This window comes from Mesocricetus auratus, unplaced genomic scaffold (genome assembly GCF_017639785.1).
Source record: "Mesocricetus auratus isolate SY011 unplaced genomic scaffold, BCM_Maur_2.0 Super-Scaffold_100015, whole genome shotgun sequence".
NCBI classification, from domain to species: Eukaryota; Metazoa; Chordata; class Mammalia; order Rodentia; family Cricetidae; genus Mesocricetus; species Mesocricetus auratus.
The window spans coordinates 2,987,387-3,006,086 of record NW_024429198.1 but is presented as its reverse complement, the minus strand read 5'-3'; the positions used below and the strand labels follow the sequence as shown (position 1 = coordinate 3,006,086).

The following is an 18,700-nucleotide window of genomic DNA, read 5'->3' as shown; positions in this document are numbered from 1 at the left end:
TCAGGAGAAAAGATGCATAAGGGGAGAGGAGCAAGAGTTAACTTGCTAACAAACCTAGCTGTCAGGTGAGGGCTGTGATCAGAAATGAGCACAGTTTTAGCAAAGCATGGCAGAGACCACATGACTGCACACAGCACACATACAGCAAGCTGGAGTTTTAATCCAGTTCAGTGTTGATGAGCAGTCTCCTTGTCAACACTTCATCGGAATGAAAAGCATTGTACTGACCTCATCTCTGCAGGTGGAGCAGGGAAGTCTGAGGCATCCACATCATCGTAAACTTCTTCTCCTGCATCTAATAAAAGACAGAATATCAAATATTGAAATGTTGCTAAGTTAAGTTTTGATATGAACATTCAATGATGTTATTAAAAACTGAAGACTGCTTCATAGTAAGAAATTTCTCAGGGACTGTATATATTTCTATTAAATGCATTGCCTGATTCTCAAAGGAAGGAAGAAAGGAGGGAGTTTCTTACCTTCCTGGGTGTGAGCATTAAACTTGGAACAATAAATAAGTAAGCAAAGAAACAATGGAAACCAGTGAATATGATTACAACTATCATTATTTGGGGCAATAAAACCCAACCCTTGAATAGTGCTGTGACTATAAATTTTTCCAAGTGCAATCAGTGAATGAATGGTGGGATTTAAAAACTGCCGACAAAGAAATCAACTCTCTTGGCTATTGACAGTAGGAAGTAGACAGAAATTCTTACATGATATGGAGTGCTATGCAATTCATCCTATTTGTATATCTCTGTGTCAGTCTCCTATCTCTACGATCTATCTATCATCTATCTATCTATCTATCTATCTATCTATCTATCTATCTATCTATCTATCATCTATCCAGTCATCTGTCTAGTTATGTGTATCATCTATCATACACCATCTTCTTTTAATGATTTGTTCCATATTAATTTATACTCTACAGTGATAGTATGGTTGTACTGCCTTCAAAGGAAAATCTTATTTCTACAATGTTATATATAAATATCTGGGAAACAATAGATAGAAAACTAGCCATGACTGGTATGGTGGACTGGATGAGAATGGCCCCAATCCCAGCTTATGCAGTGCTGGGAATCAAATTCGGTGCTACTAACTGAGCCACACCTCCAGCTTGACATTTTCCCTCCCTCCCTCCCTCCCTCCCTCCCTCCCTCCCTCCCTCCCTCCCTCCCTTCTCTTCCCTTTCTCTCTTTTTTTTGAGAAAGAGTTTCACTGTGTAGACTTGGTTGTCCTTGAACTTGTTCTGTAGACCAGACTGGCCTCAAACTCAGAAATCTGTCTGCCTCTGCCTCTCAAGTACTGGAATTAAAGGTGTGTGCCAGCTCTCTTACAAGATTATTTATGAATTTAAATAGGTAAACTCTCTAAAGGCCCTTCAATACTTTTGGAGACATTTTATTTGAATTAGTGAAACTTTTAACAAATCTTGAAAAGATCTGTCTCAGTGAGGTTTTCAAAGAGACCATTGGAGTTGTAAAAGAAGACACTGTTAACCCCCCCCCAAGAGTTAAGAGAGAATATCTGGAAGTATCTAGATGTGTGTCTTTTGAATGTTTTTCCACATTTATATGCATGATTTGCATATATTAAGCATGGATTGAATGGGGTGGGGCCAATTGACCCTGGTACCCATCACTTTCCTCCTATCTCTGTGCCTCAGTGGCTTTCAGATCAATACTTTGAAGCTGTCTGTGCTGGTTTGAGTGAGGTGAGAAGCACCTTATGGTCTCAGGCATTTGAATAATTGGTCCCCAATTGCAGGTCTAACCTTGGTGATGTTTGTCACTAGTGGTGGCTTTGAGAGTTGAAAATGCCCCATCACCAGTTCATTCTTTTTGATGCTTGAGGTTCAAGATGTGAATCCTCAGCTTCCTGCTCCTGCTACCATGCCTTCATGAAGGTGCATCATAGTAATGGAAAAAATAGCTAATATAGAAGTTGGTACCAAGGAGTCGGCTACTTCTATGACATGACTGACCATGTTGCTTTTGGGAGGAATATTCTGGTGTTTTATCACAACAATGAGAAGTATCTGATACATGAAGCTTTTGTATTTTTATGATTCTGTTATTCTATCCTTGGGTCGTTGGAATCATCCAGGGTGAAATTGCTTGTGCAATGTGACATATTTATTGTTTGCAGTCAGGACTTAAAGCAGGCACATTCCTTTCTTGATTACATCCAACACTTCCCACTACCTCATGTGTAAGAAGTAACTTGTAAAATACACAATTAGTTTTTATTACTTACCCAATTCTTTAGGAGGAGAAGGGAAACTGAAAAAAATGAGAATATAGTTAAAATCTGAGTAACACGAACCTTAAAATTAACTCCTTTACATGAAAGAGGTGTGAAAAGCAATATTCTAGAGGTGTGAAATGGGTTAATCTGTGGATCATTATACCTTTCTTATCCTCCATTTCCCACTGATTTCTAGCCATCAATTTGGAATATATTGAGACTAGTTTTGAAGTAGTTTCATTGTTCAAAAATAGTCAAGAGTGATGACAGTCAGTTTATGTCACCCAGTCACTAGACCAATATTTCAGATTTGCTCTAAGGTTTGGGAATATTATCACACCAGAGTATGATAAATGGGCTCAGTATTTTGGAGCCTCATGCTATCCATAGGTCTGACCCAAACTGTTTATTTGAATTGAGGGTTGAAATTACAGAGCCAAAATCAACAGCAGTCATTGGCATATGACCACATTTCTCTGGTATGTACATATCTGCACCACACTGGAAAATGAGGAATAAGAAAGGAATGTACATTTAAACTAGACAGTGAGAGCTTATAGACAGGGGTGGGAGGGAACTAAGATTAGGTGGTATTTAGTTGTAGCAGAAAAGGACTTTGTTGTTTTTATTATTTTCTGAACTCTGAGAGCTACACACACACACACACACACACACACACGCACACACACACGCACACGCGCGCGCACACACACACACCACACACGCTTCTGAAAGATTCATGTATAGCACAGGAATGACTGGTTAAAGTTGATGATGACAATATTTGCTCAAACAACCCCAAATCAGAATTTGGCAATGTGAAAAGGCAAAAAATGTCTCTTCCTTTACCCCCACATAAAGGTTATATTTGAGCAGCGTTGCTCAGAAGACTTCCTGTTAAGTGTACTCAAAATTGTAAGTGTACAATTTATTGACTGCCATTCTGGTGCTCTACAAAAACAAAGATCAAATTAGGAATATGGTGTGAAAACAACTTGCAAGGATTTCAGTTAAATGTGATGAACACATTAAAAATGCAAAACAGAAAGTATCTTCTGAACATGATTATGATCCTTCAAGTTTATATACATGGAATTTATGCTAAGGGGCTCTTTTGAGATTGGGTGGGGAGAGACAATTTATTCATTAGTTATTTAGATAAATTTGAAATACTGACAATAAGTCTATATAGGTATATAATTAAGAACAGTTGTAAAAAATTCAATATTACATTCAGAGAAATATTCCAAGTTATTTTAAATTAACTTTTAATAGAGAATAATTAGTTTTAAAAGTAGTCATAATAATGTAAAATGTAGGCTGCCATCAGGATAGTAAAGTTGTAGATGGGACTGTACAGATGAGAGAAATCCTACTGAGAAGTGTGTGTGTTCATGAATGACTGTGTGTGCTTGAGTGTGTGTGTGAGTGTGTGCATATGTGTGTGTATTTTTATGCAAGTTTTCAGGGAGAGCAAAGTGTATCTTAGAGTTACATGGTAATTTTAAAATAACTGGGGTCCTCTGATATAATTAACATATACTGTGAGATGACTGTAAGATGATTAATGGAAAATAACAGTAAAGTGGTGTCAGTTTATCAGGGTTTGCTTATTGGTTATAGAATATTAGTAGCATTCAACTAAACCAATATTAGTGTAGTTATTGTGCACTGAAGGTGGTCAGTTGACTCTTACGATGAACCTTCATTACTGTCTGAATCAGAGACTTTAGGTTTCTCTCGAATACTTTTCTTTCTGTCATCTTTTCCCTTTAACATCTTCAAAATCCCCCAGGACCACGTGTTGGTCTTCTCTTCAACCTGCAGCGTGGATCTTTGGAGCGTTGATCAGAATGTAATAATCAGCAGACCACAAAGACATTGTGTGGACATTCGGAATTTAAATAATTGCACTATGCTGACAAGTGAGTAGGTCATTGTAGCCAATAATGTAGTGCTTCTAAGTACAAATTCTGGTGAGTGAATATTTCTTTCACTAGGCTGGTCACTTTTTACTTACTCAATAAGATTTGCCTAGGTTCCTGAAACATAAAACTAGGTCAAGTCAGTTAGAATGAAGTTTAAAATGTCTACCTGGTATTGTTCATGATTCAAATAAAATAATTAAGCTATGCAATATCAGTTCTGCTATAAAACTACCACAGATATCAAATGGTCTCAATTAATTTAAAGCAAGACCTTACTCTGTAGCCCAGGTTAGCCTGGGGTTTATTAAGCAGCTCAGACTTGCCCTGAACTGCTGGTTCAAGTGATCCATCTGTCTAAGCCTCTAGAGTGCTAGAACTACAGGTATGAGCCTTATCATCCAGCTGTAATTACGTTATTATTAAAAAAACATTCCAGCTACATAACTGCTAAACTCCAGAGATGGCTGTAAATTATTGATTATAGATAAATGATTCGAAAGTATTTTTTAAACATCCACAGCACTTGTAATTTGTTCTCTTTTCATTTCATTTTTTCCATATAATGGAGATTTTTTCCAATTTACCATTTCATTTCCAGTGTGATACAATTATCCTTCTTATCATTACTGTCAGTTAAACCTTCACATATTTTAAGATTGAATAAGATATTTTCTACTTTTTGAATAAGAAGAATATTTTCTACTTTTTATTTTATCTGGAAATGAAAACTAAATTTCCATATATGTAATCTTTTACAAGAGAAAGAGGCAATTCAATGATTATTCTTACCCATCATCAGCATTTTCCTCTTCTATCCCATCATAAATGTCATCATCTGGTGGTGGTGGGAACATACCTTCATTTGGGTTAGGAAGGAAACCTTTTGTCAACTTTGCAATCTGGTCAAATACAGGTCACTCTGGTTTTGGTACTAATTCTCCCCTATTTGACTGCAGTCAGCAACCTTCTTTCAAATTATCCATTCAACTAGAAAACTTTACAATTTCCCAGCATCACATAGGTAGTTAATATTTCAGTTACTTTATTGATTATTTTAAAGCATTTTAGGGCCAAAGCCATAAGAAAGAAATGAGTGATGGTTGGCATTCTGGATTTTTATGTAAAATAAATGGGCGAGAATTAATACCAGAGTAAGTAAACAGAATAAGAAGTAGAATTAGATATTTATCATGAAAACGCAGAGGTCAGGAGGTAGTAAGAAAAATTCAGGGCTGGAGAGATGGCTCAGTGATTTAGAGCACTGGCTGCTCTTGCAGAAGATCTAGGTTCAATTCCCAGTACCCAAATGGCAGCTCACAACTGTCTGCAACTCCAGTTCCAGGGAATCTGACACCCTCTCATACAGATGTGCATGCAAGCAAAACACCAATGCACATAAAAAGGATAAACAAATCATTAAATTCTTTTAAAATCAGTTAATAGTGAGTAGACACTGAAGAAAAGAGATACCTTGATAGAAGGAGCTATTACGGGGTTAATGTGAAACCTGGTACTAGGGAAATTCCCAGGAACCCAAAAAAATGACTCCAACTAAGAATCTAAGTAGTAGTGGAGAGGCTACCTTAAATGCCCTTCCCTTATAATTAGACTGACGAAAACAAAAGAGTCACCAATAAAGAAAATGGAACGGAATGGAAGGTGGCTCAGTAGACACTGCTAGCAACTGAAAGAAACTACTAAAGAAAGGTCACATTTCAATACATATACAGTATACTAAAGCCCTTGCTTGTTTTATTTTCTATGCTTGCTCTTAGGAACTGTGCTATATGATGGATATCTACTTAAGTATTTGTTGACTACCTTCTATGTGCAGGAAAATGACCTTGAAATATAACTTTCAAGTGTGAAAATTTGAGTTCTTGGTTTTGTTGCCTGGGTCTTTAAGTGGCATCATCAAGGTAGCCATATAGTTTGCCATCTAGACAGGGATAGTTCTGGAAGGAAAGAGGGGTGTTTATTATTGTGTTCAGACAGTCTGCAGATAGTAAGACTATCCCAGGAACACTGGGAGTAGAGTCACACTAGCATCCACGGCAAACCTGAAAGACAGATGTGACTGCCTCAAGTCACTTGTTGACCAGGCCTAGAATCTGGGTTGTAGTCTCCAAGTCAGACCTTTTCCCCCATTAAAATCCCAATAGGTCTTTCATTTCTGGTTCCTAGGTTTTATACGGTACATAAAATCATCATGTATGTATATATGATAAGAAAGCAGAAGAGAAACTGTCTAGGGGAACAAAGGGACTAAGGGGTGAGAAGAGGAGGGAGAGGGAAGGTAAAGGTCAGGAGGGATAAAATAAAGTTCATTATATACTTGTTCAAAATGTTCTATAGAAATCAGTACAATGTGCCGATTTCTATAGAACATTTGGTCTATTGCCTGACCTCCTGACAATAGACCAAAAAATTATATTTTAAATCCTCAATGTATAGAAATATAAAAAAATCCCTTTTCCTGTTAGCCAACTCGTGTTTTGTCATTAACATACTCAAACATTTTCAAGACTGCAAACACAGAAAGTGCGTGTCTCACCTCCGCTGCCGCTGTGACCATGGCTAAGAACAAAACAGAAATAATAAATGTATGAATTTTTTAGTTTTCAATAAGAGAAATTCAAATACTAAGAAGACTGTAAAAGTTAACATTCTATTTAAAACTAGGATGAAATATATGAAGAGCAAAAAAGAATGTTCACTGTAGTAGATACATCGTGACAAGGGAACATAATATAGCCATTACACAACCAGCAAGAACCAATGAGTTATAGTAATATAGTTCACAACAATTATACTGTTTGCTTTCAATAAATTTCCCATGAATCAATTTTCAGTAATTACACATTATATTTATAATTACTTTAAAAACAACTTTGTGTTATTTTAGGAGTCAAATAGGACAATTACCATTGCATTCAATTCAACTCTTTTCAGCATCTTAGAACCACAGTATGTAACTCTTTTTTTTTTTTTTTTTTTGGTTTTACGAGACAGGGTTTCTCTGTATTGTTTTGGAGGCTGTCGGTCCAGCCTGGCCTCAAACTCACAGAGATCTGCCTGCTTCTGCCTCCCGAGTGCTGGGATTAAAGGTGTGTGCCATCACCATCCGGCGTAACTCTTAATCTAAAATATCATTACACTGTGTTTTAAGAAAAACTTTTAAATTATGACCTTGATGGGAGTTTTATAAGGTGTGGCCCCCTACTTCTCTAAACCCAGATTGCCTTTGGGTTTTTTTTCATAGTACTGTAACTTTTTCTGTTTTAACTTTTATAGTTATGTGTTCCACTCTGTATCTTCCTGTGTGACTCATGTGAGAGCCAAGTGTGGGCACTGGAGAAACTTAGACATTGTCTATTTGTTCAGTTCTGCCATCTTGCAGGAAAGAATCCAGGACTTCAAGTACTTAGCCCTTTGAACCTAGCTACACTCGAACTCCCTTTGGCCTTTGAGTAAAGTGCCAGCAACAGGAATAAGTTTGATATTTTCAGAGTATAGGACAACTATATGCTGGCACCCAATTTTAATATTCCTTTTACAAGCCAGTGGGAGGAATTAGTCTGATGCATATCTTTGGTTAACTTAGAGATAAAAGTATACTGTTGTCAATGGAACTTTGTAGAAAGGCATGGAATATCATACTCTAGAAACTGACTTGTGAAGAAGTGGGCACATCCTCTCTGCTTGTCATCTTCATATCTATTTTCTCTGCTGCTTCTGTGCATGAGGCAATACTTGGAATTAACTGCATTCTGGCTGGCTGATGTTCCTCTTGGAGATTTTCACATCTAATGCCTTAGGAATGTCATGTGCTAGGAACAGAGCTACCACTTGCTAATTTCATCTACAGTGTGAATTTATATTTGTGTGTAGTATATGCACTTGGCTTGATCTTATAGAACATGAGTTTCTTAAACCTTTCTTTTTTATAGGTCAAATGTCTTAAGTATTTCAGTCTAGTCATGAGAATCTAATAAGCAAGCATGTGGGAGAAGATGGCCACCTTTGTTTCCTTCTCAAAAATGATGTTTTAGTTTTGTTACCCTGCTCCACAGAAGTGTGATCATTTTTCTAGGAGGAAATGCCACACCAGTGTAGTGGAATAAATAGACACTTCAATGTGGACATTTAGTCAATATCTAGGGATCATAGAGGATTGAGATTTGGCTTTTAAGGAATATACTGGAGTTGGAGTGAAAGCCATTTTTTCCTATTATATTTTCAAGCAATGACAGGAAATGCATTTATACTCAGAGATTTAAGGGTGAAAAAAGGGGTTTATACTTTATATTTTCTACTTTGCAGTTTCCCAAATCATACTAGTTTAGTCATGCCCCTAACTTCAAATCATGATAAATATTATAAAAGTGTTTTGTAGTGGACAGCACATTCAACACAATTATACAATCCATATTTCAAGTAACATGATGTGTGTAGCCAACAAATGAATAAAAGACAATGGAGTTTCACCTGGTCTTCCACTCAGACTAGGGCAATTTAGTTTAGTGATTGAGAGCATTATGTGACATGGAAGGTAAAATTGTGAAATCTTGAAATACATGCTGTCTGGTAAGGGGACAGTGATCTGCTTACAGTATGTGTGTCACATACCTGTTAAGAGCATCCTGATCAGCCACATCATCGTAGACTTCTTGGTCATCTTCAACAAGTCTAGATGGAACAGCATTGAGAGTATTCTGCTTCCGTTTCAGAGAATCATAGTCAATCTCGACAGCAGTTGTTTTAATGTAACCATCTACCCGAAGGGAAAAGAGGTCCAGATAATTGGAGCTTAAACACTTGAGAGTTATAATTGAAGTATCAATCATTCATCTGCTCTTGGATATTTCTCTTTAGGGCTGGGAATGGAGCCTAGCATGCCCAAAACTCTGGGTTTGGTCCCCAGGTTATGCATGTACCCACCCATGCACACACATAACCAAAAACTTCATTAAACATTAAAAAGGTGTCTTTGCTTGCAATCTTGACTTATAGACCTTCTGTGTAGCCACAGGCTTTATGAACTACCTCAGAGAATTACTCTGTGGCACTTTTAAGTGAGTCAAGAATCAATTTGAAGATTCTAAAGTGATTTGCATGACACATTTCTTCTAACAGAAATGGAGAACATAATGTCCTTTGTAAAATTTTACATTGCTTCCCATTAAAAGAAGTATATTTTCCATTTTAGATTTTTTTCTCTCTACTTACTCATGAGGCATGTAGATCTGGTAGGTTCTAATGTTAATTCAAAATGAACACATGGCTAGGCAAATCATAGACTCTAGGACAAAACATACTACTATTATTCTGACAAATGGATATAGAATGAAACTAAGTCCTAATGATTTATAAATACCCCCATAGAATAGGGCATCTTGCAATTCTCATCAGAGAAACTTCTGTTTGCAGATGCTCATCAAAGCACAGATTCACAATTGGCAAAAATGCAGAGAGTAACAGACCACAGAATGCCTGATCTTACATGGAAGGTACTTATGACACCCCTTCCTCCAGAGTCTCAGCAATATTGCAGAAGAGGGGCAGAAAGAGTGTAAGAGCCAGAAGTGGTGGATGATAACAAGGAAACTGTCCCCTGGACACAGCAGGCCAGCAGTTGTAAAGGCATCCCACCCCTTAACCAAGAAGGGACTAGTCATTTTTAGTTGTTGGGAAAGGAAGAGGCAGTTTGTTCTAAGAGTATAGCCCATGGTATAGACCACACTCGAGTGAAAGGCCCCACATCCAAGAGTATTTGGGTAGCATGAATTGGTATTTATGGGGAAAAGATAAAGGTAAAAATAATACAAAGTTGGTTGAAAAGGAAACAGAGGTTGAATCTGGGAAGAGTTTGGGGAGGGAAGGTGGATATGATAAAAGACATGAAATCTCAAAGAACTAGCAAAAAACAATAAAGAAACAACAGAGAGAAAGAGGGAGGAGAGAGGGATAGAGGGAAGGAGGGAGGGGGGAAGACAAGCCTTCCAAGCCTTGAAACCTAGCAAAGACACTCACATGACCCCCTGGCAGTTCTGCCCAGCCATTTTCCTTCTGGGTTGTCAGTGATGCGGATTATTTCAATGTCCTCCCCTTGCTTGAAGCTCAATTCATTCTTCCCTCCTTTGACATCACAACACGCTTTTGCATGATGGATGACTTGGATGGGGCCTGTTAGCTACAAGAGAATGGAGAAGTATAACAAAGAACCATGAAGGAATATTATTTTGAATGGCAACAATCCCACAACTGTCATTCATGGTGAATGCTTTTATTGAAAGATTCAGGGTAAATCATAGAGGTGCAGCAAGGCCAACAAAGAACAGGATAGCATGTGTTTGTGGTTCATGAGAGAAGTGGTAGGAATCTGCTACACATAAGCACCCTGGAAAAGCATCGAATGAAAGGGCACCGTTTAGGTACTTATGTACACTAGCCTTTCCTTCCTTCCTTCCTTCCTTCCTTCCTTCCTTCCTTCCTTCCTTCCTTCCTTCCACTTGTTAAATATAAACCTGCAATAAATACTATCTGCTACAAGTGAGATAGCACTTTAAGAAATAGCTTCAAAAATAGTAAACAAATACTAGGCAAAGTTTTCATAACTAATATTATGGATATCATGATGACTTACTAATAGGATAATATTATCTTGCGGTATGAGTCCCTAGATCTGAACTTTCTATTTCTAAACTGGTGTCTTCAATAGGGTGTCTTTCATCTTTTGACAAATAAATATGGATTGTGGCTGGGCGGTGGTGGCACACGACTTTAATCCCAGCACTTGGGAGGCAGAGGCAGGCGGATCTCTGTGAGTTCGAGGCCGGGCTGGACCGATAGCCTCCGAAACAATACAGAGAAACCCTGTCTCGTAAAAACCAAATAAATAAATAAATATGGATTGTGATATTTTTGGAAGAAACTACCTATTGAAGTCTATGTTATTCTGAATTGTGTGACATATTAATTATGTACCATCAAGACTATTTTTAAGCTTATGTTGATACCCAACAGTCACATCAATTCTGGGATTTATTAGTAAGAGCAGAATCAAGTAGAAAGGCTTTGGACTGAGCTGGATTTGCTAGAGTTGGCCTCTGTGAATGATCTGCAATCAGCATTTGAATTACAGATCTTGTACTGTGTGTGAACGATCTGTAACCACTGTTTGGATTACAGGTCTTCTGTAGATGCACTGGGCTTGAGTCCACGCTGTGTAAAGAATGAGAACTGGCTACTTGCTGCCATTTTCTTACTACACCAGTGAGGTACATACATATCACCATGTTGGTTTTTGAGCAGGATTTCTTAATAATGCAGAATTTGTCTTAGTAGTCAATAAACATTGATATGCCAGCAAAAAGAAAAAGAAAAATCTAAGTTGAATTATGATATGCTCTGATGCTGATGCAGTCTACCATTTTACAAACCCCAATGTCTATTAACACCTGTCTGTAGTATAGCTTATATGGTCCCAGACTTGACAAACTCTTGAGTTCCTACCTACTGATATGACTTCTACATTCTATTTCAGTTATTAATAATATTATTTGAATAAATGTGTGAACAATGTATTGCTTCTTTTTCCAAACTGATCTCAAATCCTTGAAAACTATGAACAATCTCGCATGAAAAGTACACTATATATATATTCATGAATTAAATTAATTTTTACTTGAAGAATATACATCTTGGTAGTCACATATTCTGTGTGAGTAAAATGTTTAAGTTTTCAAATTGCAATCATAACTTTACTTGTACATAAAAAGGTTTTTTTCCAAAAATTTGTAAAAACTCATAGTAGATACAGTGATTATTTATATTCACTGTATTTCATTCAATCCCACAACAAACTATAGAAAAATGTCACTTAATTTCACTCTATATACTAAGAACCTGAATCTCAGAGGAGATAGGCAGTTAAGTTCAAGAGCACAGAATTTGTATGCACAGCTGGGATTGGAATCTACATCTATCCAAATGACTCCAAGTTGGATGTTTTCCTTGAATCATGTTGCTGAACTTTTGTTTCAACATAGTAAATGTACCGGGAAGTTATACATGAGTCATATTCTGTAATTCCATGTAGTAAATCCTCCAGAGAAATAAATATTTAAATAAAACAATATGAATTTCTTTAAAAGTGAAGAATAATTGTGTAATTCTGATCATCACTCTAAATACTTCTGAGGCACCAGAACATACCAGGTGGGTTATGTCATCAAATATGGAATAGCTAAGAAATTCAACCTGTGTATGTAGGAAGTGGTGGTATCAATAGAGGTGACAAAGTTGCCTAAAATCAGAGAAGATAAAGGTCAGAATTTGAGGCATTTAAATTCTGAGAGATAGCGGGCCTTAGAAATCAGCAAGTACAAGTCTTAAAGGCAAAAGTATAGTTCAAATCCAGATCCCAGCATCTCTAGCAGCCCAAAGAAATTGTGCTTCATGCAGCAACACTATGCCCATTGCTCCATAATGTGACATTCCAGCTGCAAGGCACACAGTGATGATGCATTCATTTCCTCGGTCAACATAAAATAACTGGGTATCATACCAATTATAAGCTACTTAAATTTTATTTGGATTTTTATCTTGTTTCATTTTTGGTGGTAGAGATAAGATAGTGTATTGAACCAAAAAAAGCATTGCTTCAAAACAGTGATTTAAAAAACTCTCAAACTTCGTCCATATTTATATTGTTACATTAAAAAGGTTCAAAATGATGCCACTGCTCTCCTCTTCAGCAAGCAAGCTCTTACCTTAAATTTCTTCCTCAATTCTTGTTCTTTCTTCTCTTTTTCTTTCTGTTCCTTCCTTTCTAGCTCTAACCTCTTCTTTTCCTCCTTTTCCCGTTTCTTGTCTCGTTCTCTGGATGATTCTCTGTGAATAGAAATTGTTAAGTTGTGGCTACAATGTGCAGGTGTCCATAGATCAGGAACTACTCTGCAGAGAGGTCTCTACCCACTACAGAAGGTTTCTGAAGAGGAGATGGAGGCAATAAGCTAAAGCTGTGAAAATTCTCGATGTGTGAGATCATTTGTACAGACAGAAGGAGGCCGGCAACTACAGATATGTTCTCTGGCAGCCCCAGCTCCTTCCCCCTGCAATGTGCACCCCAAAAAGACCCTCCCACACCCTCATGTCCTGTTGGCATTTCTCGCTCTCACTTCCATGGGTATGCATGAGTATGTGCTCCCAAGCACTGGGATTAATTTTGACGTAGAGATTAGTTACAACTGACCGAATAATTAGGTAGAGAAAATTAAGACACCTGAGCTCAGCATTGAATAAGATTACTGCTATTTTCAGAGTTTCCAAGAAATTTCTCAGTCTATTTTTAACTCTGTTGTGGAGTCGTGAAGTCATTTTTCATGTCTATCCAGCAGACTAGACCGTGGTCATAAGGGTGCTAGCCATGGCCCACAGCACCTGAGTGTCTGAGTGAATAAGGTATACTACACAGTGAATTAAGTCTTTTGATAGATACTAAGAGGGGAAATACAGATTCTTGAGTCTAGTCCCTGACTGTTTTTTCAAGTAGCTTGCAGTCTCACATAGAATTTTGTCACCAGAGTCCTGTGTAGAATCCTTGGAGAAGTAAACCAGTTTTAGTCCTTTGTAGTGAAATAAGGGATGTCATTACAGATCAACCATTTGTGTAAATAAAGACTTTTCTTCCCAGTCTTTTGTTCACCCATACTTCCTCTTACAAAACACTGTGTTCATCTTAAAAGAAAATACTTATGGTAACAAATGCAAGGCATACATGTCTTCATATGTCTCTCCTTCACTCTCTTGTTCCTATCAAGAAAAACAGACAATTATTAACTGGAATTATTCCAAAAGGTTGTGCATGTATTTCATTGGCAATTTATTCTTTAAAATAAATGCTTGTGAATTTATATAATTTGAGCCTAAATTGACACATTTAATTTTTTTCTTTCCTTCCTTCTTCCTTCCTTCTCTTCCATTCATCCTTTCTCTTTTTCTCTATCTCTTCCTTCCTTCCTTCCTTCCTTCCTTTTAATCACTGTTTCTCATGCTCTCCCATTTTGAAATTGTGATATAAATAGGAATAAGCAAAGGCGATTTCATTCTCTATCTTGTTCACTCATTAGCTGTGCAGCCAGACATAAGTTCAGCACTACACTACCATGAGTCAGCATACTGACTGGCATATAATGTTTCAAGCATTTCAATTAAGAAAGGTTAGAGTTGGAAAAATACCATTGATACTTGTAAAACTTTTTATTTGTCTATTTATAACAATAGAAAGTGACTCATAATAATTGTTAAATGTTCCAATTTTAGCAATAGAAAAAGAGAAATAAAAATATCTGACCTCTTCTAGAATTCCAGGACCTACAGGATTAAAAAAATACACTGTAATTACGAAGTACTTCAACATATGATCATTGGATAAAATAATACATCAGTTCAAAGTATGAGATAACTTATGCTTTAAAGCACTAAACATGTGCCTTAGATAATTCGTATTTTTAACACTTGTAAATTAATTGTAAAATTATTTTATTAATTTTCATAAGATAATGCAAAAATCAAAGACAATTATGCTCTTTTATTGCTTTATATAACTCATCATGCATTTGATGCTTGTACTTGTGTGAAATGTACAACAGGAAAAAAAATCACAAGTAGTCCACACTTTTTGACTCATTCTTTCTCAAGGAATTGCTTTCATGTATCAAACAAATCAAAGTGATTAAATTAAAAAGTACAATAGAGTTTAGTATAATATACAGTCAGATATCAAGACATTATCAAATATTATAATTAATAAGACAATAATATAAATGCAAGTATAATAACAAAACACAGATAGGACAAGGGAATTGAAAGAGAGCTCAGGGACTGTGCTGAATTGGTTTATGTAAACTTGGCACAAGTTAGAGTCATTTGAGAGGAGGAACATCAATTAAGAAAATGCCTCCATGGACAGTGGTGGCGCACACCTTTAATCTTAACACTCATGAGACAGACCAGGTGGATCTCTGTGAGTCCTAGGCCAGCTTGGTCTACAGAGTGAGTTCCAGGACAGCCAGGCCTGTTTCACAGAGAAAATATATCTTGAAAAAAGAAACAACAATAATAAAAATGCCTCCATAAGACCAGGTTGTAGGCAAGCCTGTAGGGCATTTTCTTAATCGGTGATTGATGGTGGAAGGCCCAGTCCATTGTGGGTAGTGCCATCACTGGACTGATGGTCATGGGTTCTATAAGAAAGCAATTTGAGCAAGCTGTGATAAGCAAGTCAGTAAACAGTATTTCTCCATGGCCTCTGCATCAGCCCCTGCCTCCCGATTCCTGCCTTACTTGAGTTCCTGTCCTGACTTCCTTCGATGATGAACTGTGATAAACTGAATAAATTCTTTCCTCTCCAAGCTTTTTTTGGTCACGGGATCTCATGAAGGCAATAGTAATCCTAACTAAGACAGAGACTAAGAGACATTTATGTATGGTCATATAATATATGTGCACATATACCGACAATCATATATAGCTGATATACTATAAGGGTTCACTATAAAATACTGGGAAGAGGATGGATTATTTTGTGTTTGGAAGGGAAAACACTGGCATTATATATGAAGTAGATTTTCTAGTTTTCTACTAAGTTCTCAAAGAGCAAAACACAAGGGATGAAATTTGTAGGAAAAAATAATAAGGAGCTGTTTTATTTTCTAAGAACTAACACTTCTTTAAAAAGTTAAAAAGAATATTTTCTAAAGCAAAAATTAATGAATCTGATAGTACCAAAATGTATTTGTGCTGGAGGAAGGACAGACCATGGAGAGAATGGAAGGACTTTGAGGTTGATATGGATTAATATTTGGACTACAGAGGAACACCTGCAAGTCAACCAGAGAAGACACATCCCCATGGGAGCAGAACTGTCAACAGAAAGAAGACATCTGGCAGGAGAGAAGGTCACAGTATCTTTTTTTTTTTTTTTTTTTTGGTTTTTCGAGACAGGGTTTCTCTGTATTGTTTTGGAGGCTATTGGTCCAGCCCAGCCTCGAACTCACAGAGATCCGCCTGCCTCTGCCTCCCGAGTGCTGGGATTAAAGGCATGCGCCACCACCGCCCGGCTAGGTCACAGTATCTTGTAAGTAAAGTAAGCTCTCAAACTCAAGAGCAGGACAGGGAATTGTGAAATGAAAACCAATATGAATTAGCCTTGGGAAGAGAGGCATTGTCTTCAGTGATGAAGCCATGAGCATACTCACATAGATAACATTGCTGAATTCAGTGGATTACAAAACAAGAGGCATGAAATGGAAGGGGGACCCACTCATGCTTGGGAAGTGGCATTGACGAGGGTGAGAGTGGGCTAAGAAAGGATGGGAGGGTGAGTGCGATCCAAAGGCACTATGCAGCTGTATGGCAACAGCGCAGCACAAGTTCAACGGACATAAAAAGTATAAAAATGAAAGTGAGATCTAATGTGATACCTTGCAATTAGGAAAAGGTTAGAAAGCTTAATGATGCTAGCTGATGGTAAAAGGGGGGCATGTTGCCATAGACATGCCCTGTTGTTGAGACTTACACAGACATCAATTCTGAATAGCATTCTAGTCTGACTCAGCAAAGCGAATACCTTGTAGCTCATCATCTTAGAAAAAGCCTCTCTGAGGTCCACATGGGATAAACATTCAGAGGAGCTCTGCAGTGTTTCTTATAGTTTCAGTGAGTAAGGGCTCAGTGAATGTGCTGCACTCCACAGGATAATGTGCAGTTTCTGAAGGAACTCTGGCCAGCTTGGATGTGGTGAGCATGACTCTGGCAGGCCTTGCCCTTCTCCCCATTTCCTCTGCCTTGTTAAAACCTGTTAGATTATATTTCTAAAGCTAGCCACCAAAGTCTATTCCCTTATTTGGCCACTTCCTCCTCCTGAGGCTTCCAAAGTCCAGCAATCAGAAGACCCCTTTGGTTTACCTAATTATCATTCCCAATTAAAATTAAATACCTCATCCTAATTTGGGGTTTCCCCCCTAACCTTTATAAACCTCCATGTTCCTATGGACCACATCTGTCTCCTCTCTATCCAGTCAGTCCTTTGTCCCTCCAGGACAAATACCCTTCCCCCCTTTCCTTCCCCTTCCTCCTCATCCCCCATCATCTTTAGCACAGCACCCTTGCCCATCTAACACAGACCTCCCCTTCTTCTCCTTTTAAAAATGACACCTGCAAGGTCATTTGTTGATAGTTTTCTGCCTGTTGATGGTTTTAACTTTTCTTCCTCACTTAATAAAAGGTCTCTCTGTGAAAACAGGTATTTGGGTGTAGTTTGTGCCTAATCCAGGGTCTGGGAGGAAGTCCCCACTGTGCAGGGTCCCCTTCAGTACTTACTGACAACGACTAAATGTGTACACAGTAATGAGGGTGAAGGCTGGGAAAATCCTTATGTTGAGTGTTCTCCAAAAGAAAATCCTATAACATACTTTTTATATAAATTACACATACACATACATACAAACATATATATGAAAAGATTATGTGCAAACACACAGTAAGTATTTTAGGATTTTTGTTTATAGTAAGAGAAAAGGTAATGAATCATAAGAATTCTAGGAAATAAGTAAAACAAAGGATCCTATGTAGACCAATGATGGTAAATCCATTAATGCTGCCATGACACTTAACTAATTCAAACATGTAGCTCAGATTTTTTTAAAAGTTACCCCTTACCATCAGAGTGCATGACACCATCTTGATTTTCGTCATTTATAGTATTTCTGAAAACAAGAAAAAAAGTGAGAATAAAGTAGACCCTCTTGCTTACTTTAAAATGAAAATATAGATGAACATATGCATGTGACAGCAAACAATGAAAAAAGCCATGGATTTGAAAGAGGAAAAGGAAGGTTGGGGGGAGTAAATGATGCAATTATAGTACAGTCTCAAACATAAAAAATATAAAAAGGAAAATTATTGAATTATTGTTTTCTCATTAATATTTGCTCTGACTTAAAATCTACACACACTGGAGTAGGCTTTAGTTATATGTTTATGCTACTATTGTGGATTTAAAAAAAGGATTACTGAGCTCAAGTTCACCAAAGCATTTCTTACCCTAGAAAACATCGTTTGCACACATATATTCAATTTAATGCCATTTTATATAGATCTGAGTTTATGCTCTACCTCATATTGAAGTATTAAGTATGTAACAGTGACCACAATAGCAGTGGCAGTGGAGAATAAAACGAACAAAGATGAGGATAAGAAATAGGTGTAAATGTCCTGAAAAAAACCAACCACAAGTCCAGTTACCACCAACTGCCCAGTGTTGAAGGCATAGAGACAAACCCCACAGACAGATGAAGAGGAGAACAACGGAACTAGTCACAATCAACAACACAGACAACTGAGCAGAGGGAGGGGCAAAGGAGGAGAAATGACAGGAAGCTTATCAGTGGTGATAAGTCCATTGGAGCAGGCCTTCACCACAGTTCTTTGTTTGGTCGCCACAGCCTAAA

The 18,700-nt window shown here is 37.4% G+C and overlaps 1 protein-coding gene across 3 annotated transcripts in view; it reads right to left on the bottom strand.

Annotated features, from left to right (window-relative positions):
* Fyb1 (FYN binding protein 1) overlaps nt 1–18,700 on the bottom strand; it is a 124,524-nt gene that overhangs the window by 20,748 nt on the left and 85,076 nt on the right. For 2 of the 3 annotated variants that reach the window (XM_021231761.2, XM_005077982.4), the window contains exons 4-14: nt 17,910–17,956; nt 14,542–14,561; nt 13,966–14,000; nt 12,959–13,079; nt 10,218–10,377; nt 8,814–8,958; nt 6,739–6,761; nt 4,974–5,040; nt 3,953–4,090; nt 2,266–2,291; nt 229–295 (exon numbers count right to left, since the gene is read on the bottom strand). In XM_021231761.2, the coding sequence (XP_021087420.1) occupies nt 229–295; nt 2,266–2,291; nt 3,953–4,090; nt 4,974–5,040; nt 6,739–6,761; nt 8,814–8,958; nt 10,218–10,377; nt 12,959–13,079; nt 13,966–14,000; nt 14,542–14,561; nt 17,910–17,956 (849 nt within the window). The remainder of the gene's footprint in view (nt 1–228; nt 296–2,265; nt 2,292–3,952; nt 4,091–4,973; nt 5,041–6,738; nt 6,762–8,813; nt 8,959–10,217; nt 10,378–12,958; nt 13,080–13,965; nt 14,001–14,541; nt 14,562–17,909; nt 17,957–18,700) is intronic. The other variant, XM_040757619.1, reaches the window with a different exon arrangement.